Raw genomic sequence first — 14,920 nt, 5'->3', positions numbered from 1 at the left:
CGAGGATCAAGTGCCGTCACTACGCACAGCGCGCTCGCCTTCCTTTCCTTAAAATGATCGGAGTGTAAAACGTTGACAACGCCAACGCCAATGAACGCCGGTGGCCTATGGCTTCAGCGTCGCGTTTCTGGCACAACCCAGCGCATGCAGCGCACACCTGTCGCTACCGTCATTTATCTTAAAGCATGGTTGAGGTACAGTGTACTAGAAAGGGTAGTTATGCCCCATCCCTTCTGGTTCAGGCGTCCACCGAGATGTGGACACCTCGCCCCCACCTCATGCTACGTATATCCTGGCATTGTTGTTGTTGCGACTGAGATAAGAATGAAAAGGAAATTGCACGGGCCTGCCAACCGGCTCTAGCCGAGCCACCACCGCTGCCACGTGCAGATAGAGGAGAATTAAAAGATGAGAGAAAAAGAAAAGACGCGCGTCGCAGCAACAACCGCGTCCGCCGAAGCGGACGCTGGCTGAAAAAACAGATAAGCGGCCGAAGCCGCGATTCGTCACCGCCTCCCCGACTATCCTGGCATTAAGCCACTGCGAATTTTATATACACCACAAACCACGCAGATGGCGATGCGCAGTCGCTACTGCGCATCAGAGAGGGAGAGGGAGGGAGACTGTCGAGGAGGCGATGGAGAGCGCGCGGCGGCGGCGGCTCTGGCGGCGGCCCCGGCGCGCCAGCTGTGCGCCGTGTGACGTCACCCGCTCCTACCGCATGCGCAGCGGGCCTTTCCAGAGCTCCGCTAAATGGCTCGGCGACTAGTGTAGCGTTGCTTTCGCAACAAAACAGACGCGAGTCGCAACAACCGCGTCCCCCCCCCCCCCCCCCCCCCCCCAATCCTCTCCCCTCCCCGCCGTTTCAACGTGCCGATTGAAGTCATGCTAATTCACGTGACTTGCATTGTGTTGTAGTGTTCTGGTGTCATCTGTGCACTGATTGTTATTCTTGAAAAATTGGGGGAAAAAATGAAAATGTGTTTTGAGGAAAGGAAAATCTCTTCGCACTCCAGAACTGCACTGTAAAGGAAGGGATAAAAGAGGGAGTGAAAGAAGGAAGGAAGAAAGGTTGAAGAGAGAGAGAGAAGCAAATTTATTTGCCACAGGTGTAGGGAATTGGGACAGGTGGTTCCTGTGTGACCCCCAGGCAGTGGTGAGATCCTGGGCCCACAAAATGAGTGAAAGTTGAGTGGTCTTGTCTGGCTGGATGAGGCTTTGGTACCAGCTTTTTCAGAAAGAGCGGGCAGGAGTGCTGCCCTGTGCGCCTGAGTGGTGGGTTCTCCGTGGTTGTAATTTGGGCATGTGGGTTCATATTCCCCCCGTTGGTGATTAGTGATAGAGTGGCCAGGGGGACAGCTCTGTCATTGCTAGTTGGGGACCTCGCTCCCCAGCTGGGCCTCCCAGGCCTCTCTACTTTCAATATTGTCCCCAGCGCTCAGAGATCTGGGGAATTCCCAAATTATGTGGTGGAGTGACCCCCTCGCCCCATAGGTCTTACATTTATCATCTTTCCTATTGTCTACTTGGTGTGACACAACCAGAGGGGTTTGCAAAATTTGCTGCCTGTAATTATCCCCGGATGATGGCCTCTTTATTTTTTAAGCTTGGATCCGGAGGTGGCACCAGAAGTCTTTGCAAGGGGAAAGGGCCAATGGGCCCTACCCCAATCACCTCTCTGTAATTATTAAATCGTTGATGTTTTTCACCACCACCACCAGACGGCTTCCTAATATATAATTGACGATTTCCGCGTATGTTTGCAAATGTTCGTCCATCGCCTGACAGCCGGGCAGCTCTACGGTTATCTGGAAGTAGAGATCTTGGGCTAACACTTGGGCCGCCTCGTTACCGGGGACGGATGTGTGTGCTGGGACCCAAATTATGCCCATTACTGTACTATGACGTCATCATGGTTAACTACATTGCGCGCGCCTCTTTGATTATCTGTCTCTGGCTGTTTGTGGGTTGCCAGAGCGCGGAGCCAGGCACTCAATTTTCTTGGGCTGCTCCGCACTTGCGGTGGCTGCCCAGAATGGCTGCCCAGAACTTCCTAGGTAAAGCCAAGGTCACCTTGTGTGGAGATTTCACCTTCACTTGACCTTCAGGTAAAGCAAATGAAAGCAAAGGTGTATAACTGGCCCCCTTGGACAGTGTACACTTGTTACTAAGCTATGCTTAGTGACAAGTGTGACAAGCTTAGTGACGAGCTGAGTGACAAATGTGCTGCATATGTTGGCATTGACAAGGTGTTGGCAGAACAGAAAGGGGGGCCATTCATTCAGGTTTATTTTGAAGGAAAGGAAGTGCATATAACTGGCTCCCTGGGTCAATGGACACCTCATTTGTGCTTTGCTTGGTGATAAATGTGAGACAAATGTGACAAATGTGCACTGCATGTGTTGGCATTGACAAGGTTGTGGCACAAACAGAAAGGGGCTGGTGTTTATTGGGGTTGATTTTAAGGAAAGGAAGTGAGTGTAACTGGCTCCTTTGGTGAGTGGACACCTGAATCTTGCTTTGAGGTACAGCGGTGAGAGAGACATGTGTGCTGCATGCTTTACTGCTGACAATGTGGCACTGCAGGCAGCAGTAGGCCTCAGCATTCATTTACATTTTCCCTCCATGACCGCAGCCTGTATTCTGTCCTGCTTCTTTGTGCAGTGGCCACACTGAAGTAAATATTTGTATATACATATACGTGGGAGAATTTCTGTGTTGCTGAAATTGGAGATCGAAACAGCGCGGTGCACATCAGGGGAGCTCTTCAGGTGCAGCTGTGGGCACACGAAACCTACCACGAGCAGCTGAAAAGTATGCTATGTCATACTGGCCTTATGCCTGATACACCATCAGAAGCATGTCAGGCAAAAGGCCATGTAGCCAAGGGATGTCGAATTCAAAACAACACCAGGGGCTACAACCTTGGGGTTCTCTAGAGAAAAGTAAACATGGTGCTCAACTTTGAATGCCTTGTCTTGAAAACTGCTTTTTTAGGCCGTTGCTCACATTGTGAAGCTGATTTCTTGATGATTGTTTAGTCTGTTTTGACCTCACTAACTGCAATGATAAAAGATTCTTAGATCAATGAAATCTGAATTCTTGGTGTGATATTTTGTTCAGTCTTCACATGTCCACAGCAACTGCACCACAAAAAAATGACTGCTGAAAAATTGTGTTCAGCAAGAAAAGAAACTTAGATTGTTAATGATAACTTGCCAGCATTTATTGAAGGTTGAACAACACTTCATCAAGTCTGCAGGCTTCCCACAAGATGTAGAAGAGAAAAAATTTGTCGAAAAAGAAAAGTTCTTGAAGTGTAGTGCAGAAATTCTGTGTACTTAGTTTTAGGGGTGTGATGCGCTCCTAAACATGCTTACATGTGTAAACCTCACATTGAGCATGACGTGCAACACAACAGTAATGGCCGATAGAAGAGCGCAGAAGGGACAGAGAATAAGTAGTGCAGGACGAGTAGTCTTTTCTACACTGTTTCACGAACGCTGAACCACCGAAAAGCCTGGACATTCATTTTAGCAAACTTCATGTTGCATGGTGTTATTATTATATACCAGCTCAGGCAGGTAGTTAACTAGCAATTTTTTATTATACATCTAAGCAGCCTAAGCAGAGTGCTTGATTCTTCTTCTGTGCAGGCAACAAGTGCCGGGAGGGCGTGTAGGCATGGCGATGCTCTCTCTCAAGATCAGCGTGCCTGACAACAAGGTCATCAAAACTATTCAGTTCGAGCCCGGCACACTGGTCTACGATGCCTGCCGCATCATTCGTGACAAGGTTCCAGACTCCGCCCTTGGTGACGGTCAGTGTTTGTTGGATTGCTACCAATGGCATTGTAGTCGGATACAACTGAAGAACGAAGCCCTTCAAAGGAGGCCTTCGAGCCTCATGACATCGTGGTTGATCCCCTTGGACCTGCTAGCGTGACATACCAGTGGGTGGCTGATGAGGGGATTAACCAGACGTTAACTGGATTACTCACGGTGTTATGAAAGGGGTCGACACCATTGATGCCCCTTCTTTCTTGAGTTGTATCCATCTATAGGATCCCCTGTGCGCAAGTAGAAACTTTTCCAGAGTAACGTTCATTTATCTGAGCACAACTCCTGCATAACTCATGTGCTTTGCAAAACTTTTGTGCTGAGGTTGTAATCGTATGCTTTTTGATGCAGTTGGTTGCTGATGTATTCTATATAGTGCAGTATCAGTGAGTCAGCTGAAAATTGCGTTGAATTTCTAGATTTATGGAGCATCGCCTTGTTGCTTCGAGTAGCATCTAGAGCAAATTAATGCAAAGATAAGGCATGAGGTGCATGTGAGTCATAAGCACAGTCTTTTCGCATATGATTAGTGCTGCAGATGTGCATTCTCTGGTTTCCACTTGGAAGACCAATAATAACATCTCGTGCTGGGTACTTGCGCTTTCCAGCAGCTGTGGCGCCCTCTTTCTGAAATAGCAGGGCAGTGGCCATAGTGCACAGATGCATATCAGAAAGTTGGTTGTTTTTGCCATTTGTTGAGGCACAAATAAGTTAATGCCTGTAAAAGGAAATGCCTAAAAAGTACTTTTCTCACCACTACATGCCACATCAATGCATTGCTGCTTAGAGCTTTGTGCATTATATCTGTTGTAGGGAATCTCGTTGATAGCGACCAGATGGGAGGCGAGTGCAACTGTACAGAAGCATTGTGCTGCACAATGCAGAAAACAGTGGACACGGAAGTTCCCTATAGCTAACTGCAGGCGGAAGAAAAAAGCAGCGTTCCTAGTCGTCGGTCGGGCGTTTCGTCTGTCGAGCCAAAGGATAATTGCTAATTTCAGAAGCAAAGTACTGCGTCTCAACACAAGGGCACCACAAGTGAGATGCCATTGACTTATCCGTTAACTCTTATCGCCAGTTGTTCCCAATCCAGGCCTTAGAACTCCTCCCGTAAACAGGCGGTGAATAGCATTGGCGAGATCATGTCGCCCTGCCTGACACCCTTCCTTATTCGAATTTTATTGCTCACCTTATGAAGTGCTATGGTAGTTGTGCAGTCGTTATAGATATCTTCTAGTATTGTCTCATAAGGCTTTTCTACACCCTGATTCCGCAATGCCTACATGACTGCTGAGATTTCCACTGCGTCAAAGGCTTTCTCATAATCAATGAACGCTATATATAGGGGTCTATCATCTGATTGATAGTGTGATTATGGTGCATTGTTGAGTATCCTTTACGAAAGCATGCCTGGTCATTTGGATGATTGAAGTCTAAGGTTGTCCCGATTCTATTTGCAATTACCTTAGTAGATACCTTATAGGCAATGGACTGTAAGCTGATCGCTCTGTAATTCTTCAAGTCCTTGACGTCTCCTTTCTTATGAATTAAGATAATGTTAGCGTTCTTCCAAGCTTCTTATACGCTCGAGGTCGTAAAGCATTGCATATGCAGGGTGTCTAGGTTTTCTTGCATAATCTCCCCGCTGTCCTTCAAAAGATCTGGTGCTGCGTGATCCTCGCCAGCTACTTTCCCCCTTTTGCATTGCTCCTAAGGCTTCCTTTGCTTCCTCCTTCATTACTGGCGGGATGTCCCATTGTTGTGCGCTAGTGCCTCTCTCATTAACGCTCTGATTGCATTAGCTACTGTATAGATTTGTGTAGAACTCTCAGGCTACTTTAACTATCCTATTCATATTGCTAATGATATTGCCCTCTTTGTCTCTTAGCACATACATCTGGTTTTTTACCTATGTCTAGTTTCATTGTCGTTATCACGAGATTATTGTTCATTCTTTCAACATTAAAATCGTCTTCCTTAGTTAGAGCCGAATATCTGTACTGCAGCAATATCCCGAATTCCTTTCCTTTTCCTCTTATGGCTAGCTCGTTAATGGTCTTCCGCTTCACTAATTTCTTCCTTGCATGTGGCGGTGTGATATGCAGCTGGTAGGGTGAACCACTCTCACGCAGTCGGCACCTAAAAAGTACTTCACACTCCATGAAAATTATGGCCAGAGAGCCCCAACACGGAGCACCTCACAGCTTTGACCGTGATTTTCAATGCTACCACTTAGTTACATAGCACTCTCGCCCAACCACTCACCAAGGTTTCGCGAGAAGAACGAAAGATGATGGTCAGTTGCCAACATTGCTGTCTTGGATTGTGTTGCAGCCAAGGAATATGGACTCTTCCTGACGGATGACGACCCCAAGAAGTCTGGCTGTTGGCTGGAGAATGGCAAGGCACTTGGCTACTACCTGCTCAAGTCGGGGGTCAGTCACCCTTCAGTAATTGTGAATGCAAGCCTGCTTACATGCGCGCGTGGCAGAGTTATAGTTCCTTGAACCTGGGTCTGTATTCTGGAAGTGTACAATAAGTGTCCTGCCTTTAGGTTATGCGAGACGCCATGCAAATAATGTACAGTCGCCGTCAAAAGTAAATGGAAGGCGACTTTGTCAAAAAAATTTAATTTCTTTAAATCTAGAGCATATTGGTCCATGTTTGTGGGTGCACAGTGCAATTCGCGCACTCACTATTAGTCTGCATATATGTATTCAAGGATGCATGAATTGAGCGGGCAATGATTAAATTTTTTCGTTAATATTGCCTTCCATTTACTTTTGACGGCACCTGTAAAACTGCGAATTTATTCCTTATCAGCCTTGCTTCCAGAAAAGTCCATGCTACTGGAAATGAAAAAAAAAAAAAAAGAGAATGATTGGGGGGGGGAGGGGGGTGTTGGAAGCAATTAGGCTGGTAAGGAGGAAACTTATTTGCACAGCATCTCACATAATCTCAAGAAAGTGGCACTACTGCACGGTGGGACACTGATACTCTCTGCTCCCATTGTGTCTGGTCCGTGTTCTAGAAGAGCAGAGAGGGAAGGCCAGTGTCTAACGGCTGCACTGCAAAGCATGCTAACAAGTTTGTTGGATGTGCGACACGTGCCGTGTACAACGTGTCGCTCTCCTGTGGCAGAGTGTATACAGGTCGGACCAGCAGATGAGTGGATGACCGTGAATGCGACCATAATAATTCTCTCAAAAACGTGTCATGTCCGAATAACCTTCCACGGCTCTGTAGACAATGCCGGAACGGAACTGCATCCCGTCCTTCGAAAAAAAAAAACGAAAAAGAGAGATGAAAGAGAAGTGCTGGTAGCCTTTCACATTCATTTGCAAGGAAGTTGCGCGTGCATCAGTGCACGTCACTGTTGCTTGCGAATAAGGAGTTTAAGCTACTGGAAAAGGGTATGCGTGAGTAGGAACGAAAGAAACAGAATTTTCTTGTCTATGCATTGGCTGCAAGTTCAGTGTTTTAGATTACGTTCCTTGTTGGTGTTCGCACGAAACACAACAGATGATGCTCGACCCAGCAGCATGATTCGTTCCACTCTGCCTTTGACTCGACACTGCTGCACTTAGCAGTCAACACTCGTGCAATGCATTTAAGAAAGTGGCCGACTGTATTTGAGAAGTTACAATGGCCTGCACATGGGTGGTGGTGCCCAGAAGTCGGGACCGTTGCCACAAATGTTGAAATGCACTCGTGCGTAGGGAGAGGTCACTTTTCAAAATGCCCCGGAAGCTTTGCCCCGACTCTGAACCGGGGCATTGTGCCAGCAGCAACAGTGCACCTTCTGCCGATGCAGGACACCCTGGAGTACCGCAAGAAGCTGCGGCCCCTGCGCGTGCGCATGCTGGACGGCTCGGTGAAGACGGTGCTTGTGGATGACAGCCAGCCCATCGCCAACCTCATGGTGGTCATCTGCACCAAGATTGGTGAGCGGCTGTGCCCTTCCCCCCCTCCTTTTTTTTGCACCGTCCTCCACACGCCTGTCAGGAGCACGCGAAAGGGGCATTGAGCAATGCGTTGGGATAATTAACGAGTTGCCCGGTGCTCAGAACACTGACCTACCACTCTTTCCTATGGGCCACAGTGTATTTCTTGTGAGCCTCGCCGTGGTGGCTCAGTGGTTACGGCGCTCAGCTGCTGACCCGAAATACGTGGGTTCGATCCCGGTCGCGGCGGCCGAATTTCGATGGAGGCGAAATTCTAGAGGCGCGTGTGCTGTGCGATGTCAGTGCACGTTAAAGAACCCCAGGTGGTCGAAATTTCCGGAGCCCTCCACAACGGCGTCCCACATAGCCTGAGTTGCTTCGGGACGTTAAACCCCAATAAACCAATTTTTTATGAGAAGCTACATCAAGTTGGTAAGAGGGCATCAAGTGTTGCTCGCGTACCCCTTCGGAATGTTTTGCACTGAAATGATAGATGTGTTTCAGTGTGCGGTCTGCTGGAATTAGAGCCGCCCTGGTATTGGACTCTGTCCCAAAATAAGTGAGCCTAAATTCTGGATAAACTAACTTCACTTGCAGTAAATCCAAATACGGACGTTATTTTTTGTTTTGGCATCGACATGCCAGTTCTGTCATTAGTGCACTGGAAGCCGTGAGCTCAGTTGTCCTGTTCAGTGACTCCAAAATGGTGTCCTTTCAGGCCTCAGCAGCACCAAGCGTGTTTGTGGCAGAGGGAGTAGGGGAGAGAGGAAGCAGTGACAACTCATTTGACACACGGCTGTCGTCATCGTAATGGAGACATTGGCAGTCTCAAACAGACACACACAACTCTTTTGCTACAGCCATCGTGCCTTGTCAATATGGGCACCTTGGTTCCCGAACAAAGTTGTCCACAAAACGAGTCGTGTATATTGACAAATTGTTTTAAAAAAATCTGGGAGAAGAACCTGCTTCTGCACATAGTGGGGCACTGTGGATAAAAAACTGGAAGAAATGTTGGCTGTTCCAAGAGCATTTTTCAGTTTGCCATTACCTTTTCAGTAACGGGATGCTTTTTGGAATGCCTAGTGGCCTGTTAGATGCGGAATGCCATCTCATGGCAGGATGATGTGTCTGCTGCTGTGGCTGTTCACATCCCATGACCCAATAGTACATATCTATAGGGTACTCAGTCAGCTGACAGCTGTTTAATGCGTCTTCCAGTATAGCCCAACCTGCAGAGCGAGTTTCCTTCACATCAATTTATGCAGTGCATCAGATGATAGACATGTAGACTGGACCATCACTCAGAACAGCACACCTTTTTGCGCAGAACAGCACATTTGCACTTTTGCACTGTGTTTCACTGGCGCCCTGCTCTCTAAACACAAGAAAGCAAATGCCTGGTTAGGGCAGTTGAGATTTTGTTCACACTGCTGTCCATATCAATATGACATAAATTCGTGGGCCCCAAATGGACACTGGGCGTTTCCACCCAGTCCATTGTCCAGCCACCGAGTTTCCATTTTAATATAAGGGGTAAATGCACTGCAAAAGTTTGGCCCCTAAGAAACTGAGCATTATTTGAGTCAACCATAAAAACTGAGGTCGTATTGATGGGGCACGACTGTATTTGCTGTAAAAATTCTGCAGTCCCACCAAATCTATGATTGACCATGCACCCAAATGCTGGCCACAGTCCAGGAGAGACTTCACTTCAGCCACATTTTTGAGGGTTTCTAGGCACCCTGATGCATTGCTCGTGTTTCGTTTTGGCACCCGCCTGCACATTTGTGGGGCTGACAAAAGGCACGTTCAGACTGGTGAGTCGCGAAAGCGACGTAACTTGCTCTGGTTGACTCACAATGGGCGCCTAGTGACGCGAAGTGTTCCTGCGGGCGAGTTGAGTTTGTGACTTGCTTTCCGAACAAGAATTGAAGAGGGGCAGAGGCACTGCTTACGTACCCTCTCCCCCGTCATCTCGCAAATGACACTGTGAGTGAAATCAATAGTGACCAATGCTCAAGCATAACGCTACTTTGATAGCCCAGAAAGCTGTAGTGCACCAACGATGAAGACAACGGTGCCTGTGTATGTGCCCGTGCTTGGCAGCATGTGGTGTGAGTGTCTCCAGACCCAGCGGCATGCACACGACAGATCGCGCTACCGAAAGTCAGTTTCCTTCTTCTGGCTGCCGTGGCATGTTTGTCTCGCCATGTAACATACTGTACCTCTGCTTACACATGTGGAGAAAAGACCAAGGTCGATACGTGCCACCTAGCTAACGACGACTAGTGAGAGTAGCCTAATTGCAAAAAGGCATATTGTTAATCGTCAATCAGGGAAAATTTCTCGCTGTAGTCGTCCTAATATTGCAAAGGCAGCATGCATGTATATGCACAAGGCAACTCAGATAAATGTTTCCACATTTCAGTCTTTTTTTTTTAGCGGCACATGAAATTGGAATGCTGCTTAATCATAAGAATGAAAAATTGTTTTACGACATTGTTGATTGCTTCCACGGAATATTTCATGACAGAGGCACGAGCATAACATCAAATATAGAAAAGAACAGCGTATGCAGCAAAAGGCACAATGCGGCCACCAAAGCATGTATGTTCGGACACAGACGTCTGGAATGGCCATGCATGCCGTGACTTGAATTTCCCAGTGGTGCAAGAACCTGGATATTAAGGCCACGTGACGTGGTGTCATCCCCTGCGATGCTGTGGATTGGCTGAGAAGTTTTGCGACATCGTGTCACGTTGCAAGAAATCGGTCAACGAACAACTGTCCTGAAAGGGTCGCTGGTGACTTGTTCGGAGCTCCCCCTCTGTGGCGAATCAGCTAACTGTGTCACACAACCTCTGCGACTAGCCATTGTGAATGCGCCTCAAAGGTCCCGTAAGCATCCCGGGACTGCACAGATGTGTGTCAGTAGTACATGTACCCAGTTTGGTAGAAAGCACTCCCGTGTTCTGAGCTGCTGCACATTTTCCACATGACGTGGTGCTGGCACACCTTTTCACTTTGCTGGCCATCCGAGTGCTGTGGTGGTGCCTGATGTTTGATATCCGTCAGTGTGATTTAATGACATCCTAGTTGAAATCATCATCATCATCATCATCAGCCTGACTACACCCACTGCAGGGCAAAGACCTCTCCCATGTCTCTCCGATTAACCCTGTCCTTTGTCAGTTGCCGCCACTGTATCCCCGCAAACTTCTTAATCTCACCCGCCCACCTAACTTTCTGCCTGTCCCCTGCTGCTCTTGCTTTCTCTTGGAATCCACTCCGTTACCCTTAAGGACCAGCGGTCATCTTGCCTTCGCATTGCATGCCCTGCCCAAGCCCCTTTCTTCCTCTTGATTTCAACTAAGATGTCATTAACCCGCGTCTCTTCCCTCACTCACTCCGGCCGCTTCCGATCTCTAAACGTTACCCCTATCATTTTCCTTTCCATAGCTCGCTACTATCAAGAAGAGGAAATTTGCATGGGCAGGGTGTGGTCCGTCCCACCAAGAGCAGGCGGTGAAGGGAGAGAGTCTGGTGGGACTGGGGCACTGGGCGTAGTTAGCTGAGGCTGTGATACCCAGCCGTGCATTTCTTGGAACCACGTGTTGGGAGCTGTGTTGCACAAAAGTCTCGACCATCAGAGGTCAGCGCTGGGGCAGTGCTGGACAGGGGGGCGATTGGGGAACGGGGGCAGTCCCATTTGAACCACGTATTTCTGCCACTTTTTTTTTTTTTTGCTGGATAATGGGGTTCACCATGGTTTTCATTTCATTTCATATTTATTTGCAGAAAAATTCTGGTGGGACATTCGAGCTAAAAGCTGCTTTTGTCAGCTGGACAAGGCACGGGTCCCAGCGTATTACAAGGCAGGGCAAGTCATACAGATATTGAGAACAGCAAAATAAAGGAACATAAAAATATAAATACTTAAACACACAGCACAGATAGACGTGTAAAATGTGGTTACAAGTAGAATGTGTTTACGGTCTTGAAGTAACGTAAAACTGAAAATGAAACATGCATATGGATGATTTTAAACACATTCGAAATTAAAATAAATAGCATGAGTCCAACATGGGATACTTAAACAGTGCAAAAGAAAACAACAAATAGTTTATGTAATGTGGTTACAATGGTTGTGATGAGAAGAAAAAAATATAAGGAAAAATATTTGGAACAGTGGAAAACAGTCAGTCACTAGAACATCTATACAGATACAAAGTACTGTCGCAACTGGTTAAGGCTGGGATTGGTAAATTGTGAGTGTTTATTTAAAATTAACGGGAGGTTAGGCTTAAGGGACTGTAGTTTGTAATTGGTGCGGAAACGGGGAATTTGACACAAATCAGTGCTGCGTGTAAATGCATTATTGCTGCTATGTTGAAGGGATGTGATTGTAGAAATAAATTTTCTTAAAGGGCCTGATTAAACTTAGAATGAGTTGTAAGTTGACTTGCCTGGGGAGAAGGCAACCATTCCCCCCCCCCCCCCCCATATGAACCCACCTCTGGTGCTGGAGCCTGAGCGCAGTTTCTGTCTCTCCTGTGCTTTTTCCCCAGGCATCACCAACCATGACGAGTTCTCCCTGGTGCGTGACCTGCCCGACGAGAACAAGGAGCCCAACACGGGGACTCTGACGCTGCGTCGGGTGAGTGGCTGCCTGCTCAGGCAGGGGTGGCATGGGCAGTAGTCATGCGTAAACTTCTGACTGTCCACCAAAATTTCTTATTGACAAAACAGCTGATTGCGTGGCGTTCTGATAGAACCAACAGTTGCAAAAGAAAAATCAGAATTTGTATGCAAAGTTTCTGCACATAATAATCTGCACATTGTGGACAGCACTGTCGTGCAAGTACGAATCCATAGCAGCATTGATGATTTTGTCCGAGCAGTAGCCAAGCCATATACAGTATTGTGTGTTTTTATTGTAAAGAGTTTCAAAATTTTTCTTACGTCAACCGCTGGCTTGTTTGCGGTGAAACTGCACACAGAGCTTGCGTATTATGGTAACTTTTGTATCGTGGCAAGTTTTACAACGGTACTTACTTAGTTGAGCCGTGCATGATGCAAAAGCGTAATCGTCTGCGTCGAGATCGGCGGACCGAAACCCAAAACACCGAGTTTTTGCTGAATGGTGGCAGTAGCACCATCTGTCTTCCACAATGAAATTAAACAAGGAAAACACAGCTCAGAACAACTTCGCGACGTCGTCCTCCGACGCTTTAGGAGAGCCACGAAAGCAGACGATATAAGCTGAATTGGATAAAGTCATTGGATGAAAAAAAAGAAGACGTCAAACAACAGCCTTTTAATGGCAAAGCCTGGTTAAAATAGTTGTTTCTGGCATTTATTCCGCTCAGTTGGCCGAAAATGTTCGAAGCGCTTCAGTTGAAGCAGACGAAAAGGCCGGAATGACGTATTCAAAGGGCCCGCGCTCCTTGCAATGCTCACCTTGGCGCCTTGTGACGCTTTCCACTGCGGAAGACAAATGGCGCTACTGTCGCCCTTCAGCAAAAACTCGGTGTTTTGGGTTTCGGTTCGCCGATCTCGACGCAGACGATTACGCTTTTGCATCATGCACGGCTCAACTAAGTAGGTATTGTTGTAAAACTTGCTACAATACAAAAGTTACCATAATACGCAAGCTCTGTGTGCAGTTTCACTGCAAACGAACCAGCGGTTGAGGTAAAAAAAAATTTTGAAAGTCTTTACGATAAAAACGCACAATACTGTATAAAGTGCTCCTCAGAAATTCACTTCCTTAGACAGACACGGGAGGGAGGTCTCTTTTCCCTTTAGGCATTGTTAAGAAGCTGCAAAGGCTCCCGTTGAGACAAACTTGGTTAAATTGAATTCTCGGGTAAGATGAGCAATGTGAGTTTTTTGAAAATGTAGCACTAAAAAGACACGGACGACACAGTTGTAGACGGGACAGGTGCTAACTTGCAACTTTATTTCGGAAAAAGCCACCGCGTCAAACTTATGAGCCGTTCACCACTATCAGTCGATGGGAATTCTGTACACAGTGTTCTCCTTGCATTCTGTTAACTCTGTTTGATGTTTCGTCATGCAGTCATCTCGTCTTTTCCCTTTCTTAGTGCAGTCCTTGGAAAGTTTACATGGGCCAAAGGAAGCGACTTGTAGGCTGTAACACACTTTTCTTTTTTCTTCTTTGTTCATATTTTTCGTGCACTGCTCTTTTGACTGTGCTTTACATTGCGCATGCTGATAGACTGATAGTGCTGATTGGCTCCTCTATATTCGACGTGGTGGTTTTTTCCGAAAGTAAGTTGCAAAATTGCAACCAATGCAATTGCCGGCTGTAACTTGTCTTTGGTGGTGGGAGCAGCGCAACTTTGAGCTGGACGAGTGTGACTCATCATTGGCGTATTGCTTCCGAATTGTTTACCATGAAAACTGAGTGGAAGTAGCCGTTAAGGGAGAACCAATCACGAGTGGTTCAGAAACTCCAACATTGTTAATTTTAAACTTACTGAAAAGTGAGCCAGAGGGTAGAATAGACTTCCAAAATTTATGAGGATTACTTTTCATTAATTTGGGCTAAGTGACTTGGTAATAAAAATCTTTTATGACCTTCATTTTATTGCGAAGCTTCTTTTTTGGCATTTATAAACTGGATGATCCTTACTGGGTCCCCAGAACATTGTGATCAACATAATCTAGTGACACAACATGATAAATGCTGCAAGTCTCTTAGTCATCCAGGGAATGGCAGTGTTCTTTTTCTGTGTCTTTAAAGGGATGAAACGATTTATACGCATGCAACAGGATTTTCAAAGAAAGCTGTTTAAGTGTTAATGTCACCAGGGGAGAAATATTTTCTCAAGCTCGTCACACTGGGCAGCAACACAAAAAGGAGACACACAACCACTAAACTGGGCACCTTAATGGGTTTGGAGCTGGAGGGAAAGGAAAAAAATCAGAAGAAAAAAAAAACCTAAATATCTGTCTCTGTGGAAGAGAAAGAGAGGGAAAAAAAGACGGTGAAATTAGAAAGCTAGACCAATACCATTTTCAAATAGGATAATGTGAGCTTTTTTCATGCTCTTGCTCTTCAGCTCACTCTGTGTGTAGTGCAATAAATGCTATATTTGCAATTATCCT

General features: G+C 46.6%; 1 protein-coding gene across 5 annotated transcripts in view; it reads left to right on the top strand.

The window, feature by feature from the left end:
• rhea (Talin_middle and talin-RS domain-containing protein rhea) overlaps positions 1–14,920 on the top strand; it is a 188,081-nt gene that overhangs the window by 54,415 nt on the left and 118,746 nt on the right. For all 5 annotated transcript variants that reach the window (XM_089547598.1, XM_089547600.1, XM_089547599.1 and 2 more), the window contains exons 2-5: positions 3,657–3,820; positions 6,174–6,274; positions 7,654–7,783; positions 12,355–12,443. In XM_089547598.1, coding sequence (XP_089403724.1) covers positions 3,657–3,820; positions 6,174–6,274; positions 7,654–7,783; positions 12,355–12,443 — 484 coding nt within the window. The remainder of the gene's footprint in view (positions 1–3,656; positions 3,821–6,173; positions 6,275–7,653; positions 7,784–12,354; positions 12,444–14,920) is intronic.

The sequence above is a fragment of the Amblyomma mixtum genome, chromosome 6 (genome assembly GCF_055824585.1).
Source record: "Amblyomma mixtum isolate Tamu chromosome 6, ASM5582458v1, whole genome shotgun sequence".
In the NCBI taxonomy this organism is placed as follows: domain Eukaryota; kingdom Metazoa; phylum Arthropoda; class Arachnida; order Ixodida; family Ixodidae; genus Amblyomma; species Amblyomma mixtum.
This window is presented reverse-complemented; position numbering and strand designations above follow the sequence as displayed.